This window comes from Artemia franciscana, chromosome 1 (assembly GCF_032884065.1).
Source record: "Artemia franciscana chromosome 1, ASM3288406v1, whole genome shotgun sequence".
In the NCBI taxonomy this organism is placed as follows: domain Eukaryota; kingdom Metazoa; phylum Arthropoda; class Branchiopoda; order Anostraca; family Artemiidae; genus Artemia; species Artemia franciscana.
In genome coordinates, this window is record NC_088863.1 from 69,099,419 (window position 1) to 69,115,020 (window position 15,602).

At 35.7% G+C, this 15,602-nt stretch overlaps 1 protein-coding gene across 2 annotated transcripts in view; it reads right to left on the minus strand.

Annotated features, from left to right (window-relative positions):
* LOC136033316 (protein suppressor 2 of zeste-like) overlaps window positions 1-13,155 on the minus strand; it is a 66,616-nt gene extending 53,461 nt beyond the window's left edge. For both annotated transcript variants that reach the window (XM_065714106.1, XM_065714113.1), the window contains exon 1: window positions 13,068-13,155. In XM_065714106.1, the coding sequence (XP_065570178.1) occupies window positions 13,068-13,100 (33 nt within the window). In that variant the 5' untranslated portion in view covers window positions 13,101-13,155. The remainder of the gene's footprint in view (window positions 1-13,067) is intronic.
* Between the last annotated feature and the right edge of the window lie 2,447 nt (window positions 13,156-15,602).

A 15,602-nucleotide genomic window follows, 5' to 3' on the forward strand; every position in this document is an offset into this window, starting at 1 on the left:
CTGCTAAATGTTACAGATTCTTGCCACTACATTATGTAGGTTAATCTTGATGCTTTTAATTTTCTGGAAAAAAAAAATCGGAATCGGTAACCCGGATATTAATCAGCGAAGTAACGACCCATAAAAGAGAGACATGAAAACACTGCCTCAATAAATGTACGTCATTCCTTTTAAGAACCGTTCATTTATGGATCCACCTACTATCAAAGTCAAATTGTATGCTCGCTGTGTTTGGACACCGTTCGCCCCTTAATGTTGAATCTTACAGTCTCTTCTATGTTTCCTTGTGTGTTCCTGCATAATTTCCTTTTTATTATTCTTCATGTTGTGATGTCTTCTTCCCCAAAATTCTTAACCATTTCTACAATATCGATCAATTAGTTAAATTAATGAATCAATGACGGAATAATTGCTTTAAAATGAAATAACTAGGTAATTATTATTGATTAATCAACCACAGGGGCTAAGATTTGTGATAACATTTGGAAAAACTTTATCTCTAAAATAAGTCATACAATTATGAGTATCTTCTTGATAAAAGTGGAATTTATTTTACAGTTTACAAGAATTTACTCGATGGGACACCCTCTTTCTGTGACCTCATTTACATCTCAGAACACAAAGTGTACCACACTATTTCTGCCACGCTCAGCATGTACCACTTGGTGAATGTGATTTCTGAATACCCTCTGATTTATTTACAAATTCATATTCATCAGTAGCATTTCACCCCTTTTACTAGCTACAATAATCACTTGTATGAATTCAAATTTTTATCCTCAAATGTAGGGCCTATAGTAAAAGAATAAAACATAGACTAACTAACTAAAATATTTAGCTCTAGCTCAAGGATTTATCCAAGATTTGTGATCTATATAAATGTAGAATTTGTAGTTTTTTTGGTGCCAGTAGAAAGATCACGGTAACATGATTATTTGTTTTCCCAAGAGGTAATTGTATCGAACAACGGTCCTAGAAGATCGGGAGAGTGAAATTTTGAACGGAAAAATTTGAATGGAAATCAAAAGTTCAAGAGCTATTTTTAAGTGCCCCACTCTCGCACCCCTATTTCTCCAAATAGATCAGAAAATAGATCAAAGCCATTTGATTCAGCATAGTAGAAAAGTAAAATAACTACACATTTGGTGATGATACAACAGTCCGTAGTCCCTGAAGAAAGTGTTGTAAATTAAGCAATCTGTTAATTGTTTGCATGTAGCATTTGTTTTTGGGAAATATACAGATGTTTTCTTATGGGGGGAGGTTTAGCAGGGGGATGCATTTTTCATGGGGAGAATTTTCTGTGAGGAGAAAAGTTTCTGGTCAGAATTTTCTGGGAACTTTATACGTAGGGGGGGGGGGAATTTTCTGGCAAGCTTTGAAAATGGTCAGATATTAAATAGAAAAGGTTTTTCAGTTGAAAGTAAAGACCACCATGCATTGAATGGATGCATGAAAAACATGCATTGAATGGATTTTTTTTTTATATGAGGTGGGTTGCCCCTTCCGCAACCCTTGTTCCTTACACTAAAGTTTGACTTTTTGTCACAATTGTTGATTTCTATCCAAGTAAAGAGCTGAGTTGTCTCTTTTTTCACCAGAGCACTTCGCATGGAAGAATCTGTCATACGATTGGAAAATTAAAGTTCCTGTGCGCATTTTAGAGTCAATAGCAATTGGAAGATACCCTGCCCCTCTCCCATGCCCTCTTTTCCTCAAGATAGTCGCTCAAAACTCTGAGGTAGCCATTTTGTTTGACAAAGTTGGAAGTTCCAATAAATATGCCTCTGGGACTTACACCCCCTCCCCACCGCCCTTTGGGTAACGGCTGTAAGTTACGAAATTTGCCCATTGTTTACATATTGTATTTGCTTAAAGAGAGGGGGGCACGTTGACACCTTGGTGTCCAAAAAGGCCAAGGGCATTCAGGTGAAACCTTCAAGGGGTGTTGAGGGTAGTGTAGAACTACATCAAAACACAATATAGGCTTACATGTTCTCGAAAGTGTGGATCAGGAATTTCCCAGAAACAGCTTAGAGTATTAAATGGAAACTTTCATGGTATGTCGAGAGGACTGCTGAACTAACCAAAGGGCACTATGTAGATACATTTTAAATATTTTCTCTTTTTTAACTTCCAAAATTAATAAGACTTTCAGGAAAGGCCATATCCAGGGGGATTTGAACCCCTCCCCCCCAAAAAAAAATGTTTACCTGACTCGTAAAAACGTAACAAAAATGGATGTACACATTTTTTATGTGTTTTTTTTTCAGTTTTTAACTCTTTTACTCGGGTCGATACCCCTTCGATTTCAACTCAGGGTAAAAGCTTGCTCATTTTTATATCGAAAGACACAAAGGTCGTGACAGCAGCTTGACTTTTCTGCTGCCCGTTTAAATTCAATAAATAGAATAGACAGCTGAGAATAGAATAGACATACAGGGTGTACATATACGACATATCGTTGTATGCAAGGCATAGAACATCGACCGATGATTTTTTAGCAGAAATAAATGTTTCACACTTATTAAGTCACATTTTCATAACGTTGTGACACGGGAAAGGGCGAAGTTTAAGCTATCTCTCAACCAATTAAAACCATCATATTTCTATTTCACTGTCTTCGGGTCTTTAATGTTCTTATTTTTACCTCCTTATGTAATGAGTCGTTCCTCTTCGAAACAACCTTTTTCCTTACAGCACAGATTTTTAACGATCCGTAACCAATTTGCTTTTGATTTGTCTAGCAAAAATCCCATTCTTACTTTTGGAAGTCTTACAATTACGTGACACTATTACAAAAACTTGGCGGAACAGGAGCCTAAGTTTAATATCTTTGTGTCAGTTCTATGCCGCTTTTAAACAACGTCAAGACTATAACTTTATGAAATGTCCGTATTTTTGAAGAACAAAGGGCAATGAAACTTAAACCTGATTGTTTGAAAGGGTTAAGTGAAAACATACAGAATCAAATATAAATTACAAAATATGGAAAAGCCAAGTATCCTATTAAAAAAAAAAAAAAAAAAAAAAAAAAAAAAAAAAAAAAAAAAAAAAAAAAAAAAAAAAAAAAACACGATATACAGATATGCAGTTTTTCAAAGCAGGCGCAAATTAATTGGAAAGAATAATGGTAAAAAAAAGAATCAAAGACTAAGCTGAGAACAAAATAGCACTGGACGGTTAACAAGTTGTGGCATTTCTTTGACAGTAGTTGTTTTTGGGAAGTGTTGTCAAACACAGCATATTAATTTTTGTTTATTCATTTTGCAGTTCAACGTTATACCACTGACGAAAATGTGATCCTACCCTAAAAACTTGGTAGCTTTGAAACAATCACAAGAAAAATACTAGGAAGCCACGACTTTCAGGTATAAATAGACATATCGAGATGATTCAAGTTGGAATAAACGCTTTTATTTTGATGAATTTAGTACCTTAAGGATTTTTTGCATATTATTTATATAATTTGTCAGTTGGATTTTTTTACGCATCCCCCCATCACCTTCAAATGTGATAAAAATCAAAACTACCTGTGCTGTTCGTAGTGCAGGCATTATCGTACTGCTGTACGCAAAACCTTTGGGGGTGGGAGAGATCTCTATTAAATAAGTGTAAAAAAGCCACAAAATTGCCATATTGCATTTCAAAAATCTTACATCAAAGCCAATTATGCAATTTTGAGGTTGTCTCTATCTCCGCCAGGTCTTTGTAGCTTCATTCCCCATTGGCCTTGCGTACTAAATGAAATCTTTGAAGGTTTCTATTGCAAAACCTAAAAATGACACCGCCAGACAATTTTGACAAGGGTGGGGGGTGCACGGAGTTAGAAATTCACAATGATTAATCGTGATACTAAAAAACTAAAATATTTTAAATGTTTAAATAGATACTAATTTCTCAATAAAATGAAAACAACTCGGTCTTAAATAAATCCAAGCCCAAGGAGAGGGGGGATACAAAGGGGGCTAAGTCTCAGTGCAAAGCATTCCCCCATCCTCTTCAAACGTAATAAAGATCAACGCTCTTGAACCTGCACTGTTCGTAATTTCTTAAACTTAGGTAATTTGCCATTCTGGAACTCCGTAATTCTATATCTGTTTCCAAAAAAGATGTCACTAACAGCATACAATTAATACCTTCTGATTTTGTGAAACCAGTTCCAAGAAAAACACTGTGCCCACAAACCAAAATAGAGGTGGGCTCAGATGTCATTGAACACAAAAGTTCTTTTTTTTATTTATTCTTAAACCTACTTTCAGCAATTAGCTTTACCCAGGAGGTTGAGCACTCCAACAATATGGAACACCCCGAAAGGAATAAAAGATGCCTCATGAACTGGCTTTTTGTACATATTAAAATTTATAACATTTAGTTAGTTTACCAGGGAATTCTATTTACAACGAGATAATTTCTGCGATATAAAATTCCAGGATTTTTGAATGTCTCTTTATCGAAAAAAAATTCATTTACAATCAATTTAATTGCACATCAATTTTTTTATTTGTATCTCGGAGGGTAGACCAAGACTGACAAACTTTGAACCAAGAATAGCCACTCCGACGGACCACGGATCCTCGCTTTCGTTCCACGTGGCTCTCAGTGCATGTGCGTATGGGTTTTGGGCGAGCAAAATCTGTCTGAACAATTGTTGAAATTGCTTCAAAGTAGCTGTTAAGTTTTGAGGCACTAGATACACGTCGACTTTACTTTAGTAGTTCCGATGGTATAACTTCTACTGTTGTCTAGGCGAGATCTAGCACGAAATTATTTTCTGCGTTCACTTTGAAGTAGCCGAATTGATAGTTAATTTCCTAAACAAGTAAGCCCAGGCATCAGAAGGGCCGTTACGTAAGGGGGTGGGGGGACCCCCCAAATGTGCTTGGTCACTCGGTAAAAAAAAGAAGTCGGTAATATCGTGCCGCTTCGCGCCACGATATTTCCGACGCCGCTAAAATTCTTCGTTCGGTTCAATACAGAACACGAAAATACTGACATTTCATCTACAGAAATTTCGAACTCGGTCGGTAAATGTAGTTAGGCTAGTTTTAGCGATTCCTGTCGTGATTATAAAGATGATGCCACAGTTTTCAATTTAGGTAATAAACAGCATTACCTTGGCCTGAATCTCGGTCAATAAATGCAGCAGATTCATCACTGATTTTACACATTGTATTCAAAACAGACATTGTGCTAATTTTTGACAAAAATTGTCAGTAAATATGACTAGCCAGTCAGTAAAACCTCTTGCTCCCCCTCCCCAAGAAATTGTTTTGGCTAGTAACGACCCAAGCGTCAGACAGGTTAGTTCCCATAGAGCGTACAAGCTATCCTCTCAACTCTCCTCTCTTCTTCACCTATGAAAAAAATTCTTGTCCTTTACTGTTCGTTTAATTCTTGTCCTTTATTTCTGTTGTCCGTTTTATGTCGCTACTTACATTCCGTTAAAAAAAACTTGTCTTGTTTTATTATTTAATTTCTGAACGTTTTTGAATCAATGCATGTTTTGATTTTGGCTCTCCGCAGATGAATAATTAAAACGAAATTTACATATTTATTTTTTTGGCTAAATGGCTTTCCCGTAGTTTTGATCGAACGATTTTGAGAAAAAAGGAGCGGGGGAGGAGGCCTAGCTGCCCTCCAGTTTTTTGGTTACATAGAAAGGCAACTAGAACTTTTATTTTTAACTTTTAATGTACTTTTTAGAACTTTTAATGTACCCCCTCGGCAGTACCTCGCTCTTTACACTAAAGCTTAAATTTTGTCCCAATTTCTTAAGAATGACCCCTGAATCACAAAAGCCGTAGAATAAATATTTAAAATTACTAAAAATACTTCAGCGTAAAGAGCGAGGTATTAGGAGGGGGTGAGCCCATCATATGCGTAATAATTTCTGTTGGTTTTAAGTGGTTTTAGTTCTGCTCCTTACTTTCAGTTAAAAAAACTGTTTCATATTTATTTTTTTATTGTTTTTTTTAAATAATGCTAGAAAATCCTGCGCTCCCTTCATGGAAATTTTCTTCCCCCATGATAAATTCCTGCAAGGAAAGTTCCCCTAAAATATCCCCCTCTTTTCTACCCCCCCCCCCAACCAAAAAATACCTTTGAAAACGTCTGTACACTTCCAAATAACCATTACTATATGTAAGCACTGGTCAAAGTTTGCAACTTGTAGCCCCTCCCACGGGGACTGTGGGGGAGTAAGTCGTTCCCAAAGACATAGTTATAAGGTTTTTCGACTACGCTGAATAAAATGGCTATCTCAGAATTTTGATCCGGTGACTTAGGGAAAATAATTAGCGTGGGAGGGGGCCTAGGTGCCCTCCAATCTTTTGGTCACTGAAAAAGGACACTAGAACTTTTCATTTCCATTAGAATGAGCACTCTCGCAAGATTCTAGGACCACTGGGTCGATACGATCACCCCTGGGGAGAAAAAAAAAACAAAAAAAAAACAACAAACAAATGAACACGCATCCGTGAGCTGGCTTCTGGCAAGAAATACAAAATTCCACATTTTTGTAAATAGGAGCTTAAAACTTCTACAATAGGGTTCTCTGATACGCTGAATCTGATGGTGTGATTTTCGTTAAGATTCTATGACTTTTTGGGGGTGTTTTTCCCTATTTTCTAAAATAAGGCAAATTTTCGCAGGTTCGTAACTTTTGATGGGTAAGTTTAAACTTAATGAAACTTATATATTTAAAATCAGCATTAAAATGCAATTCATTTGATGTAACTATTGTTATAAAAATTCCGTTTTCTAGAGTCTCGGTTACTATTGAGCCAGGTCGCTCCTTACTACTGTTCGTTACCACGAACTGTTTGATAGAGTTCATTAAGTCTAATTTTACAAATCAAAGGCTATGGGCCTGAAAAGTTTGAACAAGTAGCAAATGTGTCAGAAGGCGAAGTCCAGGGAAAAAAAGGTGAGATTTACAGAGTGTATTTCCTTCCCTCGAATGAAATGAAATGAAAGTAGCAAGAGCTATTAGTTCATACGAAAATTGCATTGCAATCAGCCTTGAGATTTGAATTACCAAATTCCTCTGATATAAACTATTCTAGGTTCAAAACTACGTTCATTTGCTTTTGCTCCTGCGCTAATTCAGCAACATTTATTTAATACCTTTCAACTTTCATTCACGCCAAAGGCTACAATTCAGTCAACATTTTAACTTATGACTTACATGGTGTACCCAAAATAATACAAAAATGGTGATCTTACCTATAAGATTTTCAAATATACCTTTCGCACACATATACCCGTCGGTTTGGTACTATAGCTTTTATCTTAGGCCTATATACTACTGCTCTTTTACTTTTTCCTCTCTTTCTCTTTTGTGTACTTGTTAATTTGGTAGGATAGCTTTTATCGTTTATACTACCGCTCTTTTACTTTTTCCTCTCTTTGGTTCTTGTTAATTTGGTACGATAGCTTTTGTCGTTTATAGTACTGCTCTTCTACTTTTTCCTCTCTTTTTTTTTCTTACTCATGATCTAAAATCTTACCTACTAAGGAGCGTCACTACCCCATTTCCTTTGATGTGAGGCAACAAAAACATGTCTTAAATCGAGATTAGGCCAATGATAAATAAAAATGATTAGAGTCATGAAAATGTCTAGTTTAAAGCAACAAAAACAACACTTTCTTTCAAGAAGCAAAAACTTTTTTTTACATATATTAAGCTAACGATTTGAAATTTTCCGTATTTTAAGTGACTAAAACCATATTCAAATATACTGCAAAGTTGTAAAAACTTTAGATTAGCTTTAAGCTTGGGATTTAGCTTTAAAAAGTGTGTTATTACAATGGATTTACCTTTTTCCATTATCTCTTTAACCTTGCAAAAAAAAGAAGAAAAAAAAAATGCTAGATACAGCTTGATCATACAAAAATACTGAAATCATGATAATACTGACAGAGAGAAGTAAAATAGTACTGAATTTAGTATCAAAACAGTGTACATTGCAAACCTATAAGGTTCTTACCCATTTCAAACATTCGATATAACTTTATTTGAATTTGCCCAAATTAGCAACGTTCGGATTCTAATTTTGACTAAAATAAAACTCAAACTTTAATTTTTTATGGCTTTGGGTTATCAAAATGAACGCATAAAATCTTAGTTGAACTTTTATTCCTTCATTCTTGAAAAAAAATTCAAAAAAGTTTCACTCTCGTACAATGAGATACTCAGCTCATCCTTTGTTATAATTTATTTAAAAATATAATTAAAATTAAAATATAAAATATAATATAAAATATAAATATAAAATAATTTATATTATATTATAATTTATAATATATTATATATTTATAATATATTATATATTTATAATATATTTATAATATATTTATTATATTATTATAATATAATATAATTATATATTATAATAATTATTATATATATTTATAATATATTATAATTTATATTATATTATTTATATTATTTAAATAATTTATATATAAAATATAAAATAAATATAAAATAATTTATATAAAATATAAAATATAAATATAAAAATATTTATATTTTAATATAAAATATAAAAATATAATTATATTATTTAAATAAATAATTTATTTAAAAATAAATTATTTCGACCCACAAATACCACCTACCCCTCACTCAGCCTGAGGCTAGCAATTGTGGTTGTTATGGGGAAGGGCAGAGGTGGCAGTTGCCCCTCAGACCATAATTTCCCAACATAACTGAATGGGCCAACATAACTGAATAACCCTCAGAAACAGATTAGTTTTCATAAGTATACCTTTGCCTTTATGCCTCAGTTTTTCACTTTTCCCTCTCTTTTTTACATGACTTGGGGGAATCGCCTCCAACTTTGCCCCCCCCCCAGGATTTTGACGAGATTATGCCACTGCTTGGGCTGTACATTGAAAAATTGTAAATAAAATCATGAAAATTTTGTGTGATTCTTGACCCTGTTTTTGGGTCTTTATAGCTATCAGTTAAATTTTCGTAATCTCAATGCTTTTATATTTTTACTGTTATTCTTCACTAGCCAATGAGTCCTATTCTATTTCCCTTAAAAGCCAAGACTTTAGTGGAAAATCAATCGGTTGTCCAATGCATTAATCTTCTTGTGTGTGAAGGAGAAACAATATTTCTTAAGGTTGAATGAGAAGACAGTATATCATGAAACATTTATAGAGATTATAGAAAGCTAAAGGACATTCAAAGAATTTTAAAGGTACATAAATACATTTAGAAAAATCCCTGTTATTACCGATCCATATTGTTATCCAGTTTGAGGCAAATCGGTGATTGAAGTTATACTGTGACGAAGCATAAATGGTTGACAAATTACAAAATCTGTGAGGAATGCCCACCTCCCCCCCCCCGACCACTGGCAAGTCCTTGGGCAGAAAAACGAAGACAAAAATCCTTAGATGCCATATTGGTTTATACTTCGTCTAACTTGACGGATTTTCGTTGGATAAATGTTTTACAGCGAAGACGAGCAAGCTACGTTAATCAAAATCCTATCAAAGGAATTGTTCCTATCAGAATTATATATCACGGTAACATAAAAACTACATAACGAACAGCTAAATCCAAGATTAGAAGAATTCCTCTGAAGAGGCTGACCTGTGAAACTTATACCTATTGCCGTGGTAACAAATTTCCATCTTCACATATACTACATATTTTTCAACTGTTAAATGGTGATATTCTTATCCAGACCGATGAATAATAACATTTTAAGAGGGTGACAAAGAGAGGTGTCACCGAAGACTAGCGTCAAAGGTTCAACATCAAGTGGTTCCGCCTAGGCACTTACATCAAAAAAATTTCCAGGGTGGAATAAAACCTTGGATGGATACAAATTTATCGTTTGGAAGGGGGGCAACGATGAAAAATCTTCCTCTTCCGTTTGTATTTTGCCCCTCAAACCTTGTTACTAATGCATTTTTCTACCTTCTGGAATATTTATCAGGGTGCAAGGGCCAGTAGATGCTTTCATATGACACTTTTTCTCTACAAATACGGCTTTCATTGATTCTAATGCGCTAATTTTTGTCTCTGAAATAGATAGTGGCTGGCCAATTCAAATGATGTCAAATCAAAAGATGAAGATTGTGTGAAACTTTATAAACCTAAGAGACATGAAATGAAGGCCTGACAGAAACGAATCGACCACAACACTCCACGTTGATAACTCTATCAGAACGAAAAAAAAAATATTTAAAGACAGGAGGTACAAGAATCGAACTTAACCCTGAAGTACATATCTGATTGTAAGACCTAACAGTGAAATGTTCTACCGGAAAGGAAATACATTAATCTTGTTGGCATGGATTGTCCACAATCTGCAAAAAAATATCCTGGTCTTGGGGATCAAACAAACTTCGTGGACCTTCGAATCCATCTAAGAGCCTAACCAAGGATGTCCGTCCAATTCAGGCACGTACATATCAAAATTATCTGAAGGGAAGGGGCCGCAATTTAGTGAAAAATAGTGAACAAGTAAGAAATTATAGGAAGGATCACAACTACTCCCGAATTCAAAAGAAGCAAAGACCATTAGCTCCCCCCCCCCCCATGCACGAGGATAATCCAAATATTATGATTCGATGTCTCTACCTATGCTCTATTAGAAGTACCTTAGTAAATCCCTGACCATACCTCAACGCGTCAGATACATCTAAGGTCTTGCAAAATTAAAAAGCTTCTGTTCATCAAGGACGGAAACCTACCAGACTTCAATTCAGTAAATGAAAAAAAAATAAGGATACTTGTAATTTATAGCCATTGCACTCTAGTTCTGTCGAGGGGTGAAGTTTGGTTAATACTAATGAAATAACCAGCATTTCATACAATGGGGTGAAATTCATTCAGTTTGCGACCTGTGTAGATATGAAATAGTATCTGACCATGGATGTTAAAATGACAACTTCAGATTTGCCAAGGACTGAAGAAGAAGCAATTAGACTTTCCCAGGATACAACGACCTGACATAACCTAACCACGTCATTTAAAATCATAACTGGCAGAGTACATGATATCATGGCTCATGATACTAGATTTATTACTTGAATAGATAATGTAGATGGAGATTTGCAACACGCGAGCTTACCAGGCATCTCATAAGGATGGTGACACAAGAGAAGCACACGCAAAAAACTGGTTTCATCTGATTCGAATACCTTTGCTGGTGCCAGGGATGAATAAACCCAATAAACTCGCCAACGTATACAGTCAAGCACTGGGGTATCCAGGGAAGGGCCGGGGGGACCCCCAAGATTTTTGTGGTGTTCTTTTATCCTGTTTTTTCTCTTTGATCAATTACTAGCACCTAGGTCACATTCGCCCCACCCCTCCCCCACCTAAATCTTGCTCATTGGCTCCATTTTGACGGTGGGCCTCCCCCGTGATTTTGCTCTAGATCTGCCCCTGTGGTCAAGGAAGAAGACAAACTTTGAAACCAATTTTGACCGAACCAAACTTTGACCGAGTAAATAAAACCAGATTTCAAGCCACTTTCACAGCAAAGTCAAACCAAGTAAGGTTTATAATTTCGTTGTTTTTCAACCTAGTTTATAATGGGGAAATTACCTCTCACGTATTTACGGAAATCAAAATATAATAGCATAGACACGTACATAATCACTTACCCAGCTCGATAGGTTGAATTTATTTGTTAAGTTTCATTTAGGTTATGACATTAAAATTATATAATCCAACACCATATATCCCAAAAACAAGCAAAATAACAACTTTACCCTCATTATACACATTCTTATCTTTGTAAATGTTTCAAAATAGTGGCTCTCGAGAAGGAGACATACTAGAACAAAAGAATATGTATTTTTGGATTGCTAATTACAAGCTAATTTTTATACTTTTGGTCTTTTTTTCACAATCTATCCCCAGCCACCTTTCCATTTTATATTACCCTAGGCTACATACAACATAAAAACGGTGTTATTAGATTGATTATATTATGCTCCTTTACAACATATAAATATAAAATACACCAACATATAAATATTATAATATAAAAACGATGCCATTAGATTGATTATATTATGCTCCTTTTCAACATAGTAATCGCACCATGACAATACACCCCCCCCCCCATTGATGGATAAATGTAATGCCCAAATAATATACCGTCTGGGGCTACAAAGAAAGCAGGTTGTCCTCGTCCGGGTTGGGAGAATGTCATAAATAAAGATTTAAAGGAAATGGGAACTTCCTGGGAGGGTGTAACGAGGGAGGCCTTGAATAGATTAGATTGAAGGAGGAGCGTTCGCAGCTCTGTTGGCCTCAGGCGGCTTGGTGCTGCAGTGAGTTATTAGTAGTAGCAGTATAAAACCAGTTGCTCTGTGTAGACTTTAGATATCCAGTACAGTCTAACTGATTTTGGTAAATGTTGGATAAAAGAATAGCCTACTATTCTAATTCAATTAAAAATTAGGATAATGATGGAAGGGAACATGATAAACTGATTGATTTATATATGTTTCCTATCTCCGCTTCCCAGTAACTTTCTAAGATGCATCACCACTGGGAGTAATTCTCCGCACTCATACTACTAGATCCCATATCCTCCAATTCTTCACAATCACACATAAAGTGGGATCATCCCCACATACAAAAAAAAATTTGGGCCACTCCATGTCCTAAACCTATCGAGATGTTTCATTCTTTCTCCAAGTGGCCTGAAAGGCACTGTTATTAAATTTTCCCTGGAAACCACAAACACTAGGAACAACTCTGAGCCTTGGCCCCTGGAAGTCACAGACGCTTCAGTCAACACTATTGCAGTTGATGGATGTAGGCTGTGAGCGCATTAGCCAATACAGTTTCAAATAGGAAGGTAAAAATGCATATTGTACAGAAAGAAGGCTTTAGGAAGAGGAAAGGGGACTTCGGTCTCAGATTCTCTCTTACCAGAATTTTTTGAATTCCGATACTCCGTGATTCCTCCCTCAGACGTCACAGATAAGGCCTGCAAAATTTCTCTTTCCAAAAACATTCATCTAGCTTAAATAAAATCAATTGCAAATTATCCTTGAATATAATAAAATTTACATACGGAATCACTGTGCCAAAATACTGGAATTTTCATCTAATCCAACTTAACTTCTACCTTTATCGACATTTCAACTCAGACTAAAAACGTGCCAAGAATTTCCCGCGCGGCTTCACTGAGAAATTGCGTTGTCAATTTTCATTGGCTTGAATTGCAACGTCATCTGGCCTTTGACGAATCATCGTTTTGATTTTAATATAATGAAAAATGATTGGCTGGCAAATTTTCAAGGGACGACGGAATTACTAAATGGAAAAAGAGACTAACGAGTGCCAGCTGTTAGAGGATTAGCATACAACTTGAGGTCATGAATGCACTATTGTGTTCCCCCTATAGTCACGATTTCCTTTCTTGATTGATTCTGAACGAGATTTGCCAACATTTGGCCAGAAGAATTAAAAATGTAGTCGAGCAAAAGGTCCAAATATTAAGGGTACCAGTTTGTAGGAGAGGGGATTCCTTCCTTAGATTTCGATTTGTTGGTATTTTTCTTGAAAAGGGCTTCATAGGTATTTTTATCACAGAAGAAAATCAAGGCCACTTAATTCCCCATCATAGATTTTTAAAAATACATTTTGCCATTCCTAAGGTTTCATCGATTGCCGCTCCTTCAGATAGGACTATCTCTTGGAGAGGGATAGGGTTACGCAGGCAAAGATATGCCCCTGAACTGAGAGGTTTTTTTTTTGGGGGGGGGGGTTAAACTTCTAACTATGGCTTATTTTGTCGTTTCGCCCAAAAATGTAGGTGCCCAAATTAATTTATAGCGCAGCCTAAATAATACGCAACCTCTGAAGGCATCCCTTGTTGGGTAGCCTGGTGAATATGTAATAGTTCGCAGGTTTAATGTTTCAGCAAATTATTTAGGTAGTATGACGATTATGGCATCCGCTATACAATCCACTCAGGGAACGATAATAAGGGACAAAATATGAACCAACTTGTTGGGTTTACTTGTTGGGACCCACTCCCTGCTAACTGGCTCACTAAGAAGGGGAGTACTCAGTCTCAGACTGAGTACTCAGACAATTAGAAAACATATTAACTACTATAAAATTCATTGTTTCAGGAATACGAGCAAATAGACCCAAAGACCCCCTCCCTGCTAACTGGCTCACTAAGAAGGGGAGTACTCGGTCTTTTGAATGCATGGGGGCTCATACTATCCCATTGGTTCACAGCTTTCAAAAATCTTTTACACTAAGTGATAGCCTACATACTTCGCGTGGCACAACCGTGCCATGAATATCAGAAGTGCTCACGTGTGAAAAAAGTATACCACATATGCTGGAACTATGTGGCAACCTCCATTTGGTACAAAAAACCAAAAATGTTCTCCATCGATCTTTATCATTTTCTTCTTGTTCCGATTTCACAAAAAGAGAAGAAAACATGAGTTTTAGCTTAAATAACAAATACAGATTTTACTTCGTACACCTCTCAGACTTTTCGATATGATTATTAATTAAAAGTATAATTAAAATCATAATACAATTATTCAATATGATTAAAAATATAATTAAAAGTTACACCCCATCCTGACACAACAAGCAAATATTTCGCAATATTTCAGACATGGCATACAAACTACCTAAATGTGCATATTTAGTTTAGCTTCTCGATAATTATTTCCTGACAGTTTAACTCAATACCTTTTGCTTTTCTGCAGTATTGTAAATGCTCCTTTTTGACAATCTTTTCAAAAGGGTTAAAGAAAAATATCTGCTAAAAAATCGAACAAAAACAACACCAAATTGCACGAAAAAAATCAAAAGGGGCGAATTGCACGAGAGAAAAAAAAGAATTGATATAATAGCAATATTCACCTTCAGACCTATATAGAATCACGAGGTGGATCATAATACACAATACGTCCTAAAATTAGCAGCAGAGTAAATTTTCAATACTTTGTGAATGGCTCTGAAGATCGAGTTGACACTTTCATTTTGTTTTTCGAAAGGAGGGATAGGAGATTTCAAAGTTTGTACTAAGGGAGGGATTTTTTAGTTTTATTTTCCGACCCTCATAAGAATTTTAAACTGTCCCTTCTACCCCTGTACGGCTTTTTTTTACACCGAAGCCGCAAATTATGCCCCTGTATGTACCCACAGTATTTTTACAAGTTATAAAAATATCCCACCTGCAATATTTTTGGAAATGGTTTGGGGAATCAAGTTGAACATTTCAAGGAGTTCTAAAATTTGTGTGCTTGAAATTGTGTGGGATATAGAGTTCGTGGGTGGTACTGAGATAAATAATAATAATTAAGAACTGTATGTACAATTTTATCAGAATAGCACATCAGCTACGTCGTAACTAGAAATATCGAAGAGGGATGAAAATAAAAGTTTTTGATTGATCTTTTCAGCTTGAGGAAGGTATCTTCCTTTGAGATCTGTTTTTAAGCCGTCCTGGCTGAGTGGTTGGCGCGCTGGCGTGGTAATTCTGTGTCCAAGGGGCACGGGTTCAATCCCAGTTGTGACCAGTTATTTAGTTTTGGACGGGGGTCAGTAGGGTGACTCTGTAAGTTAAGCCAGA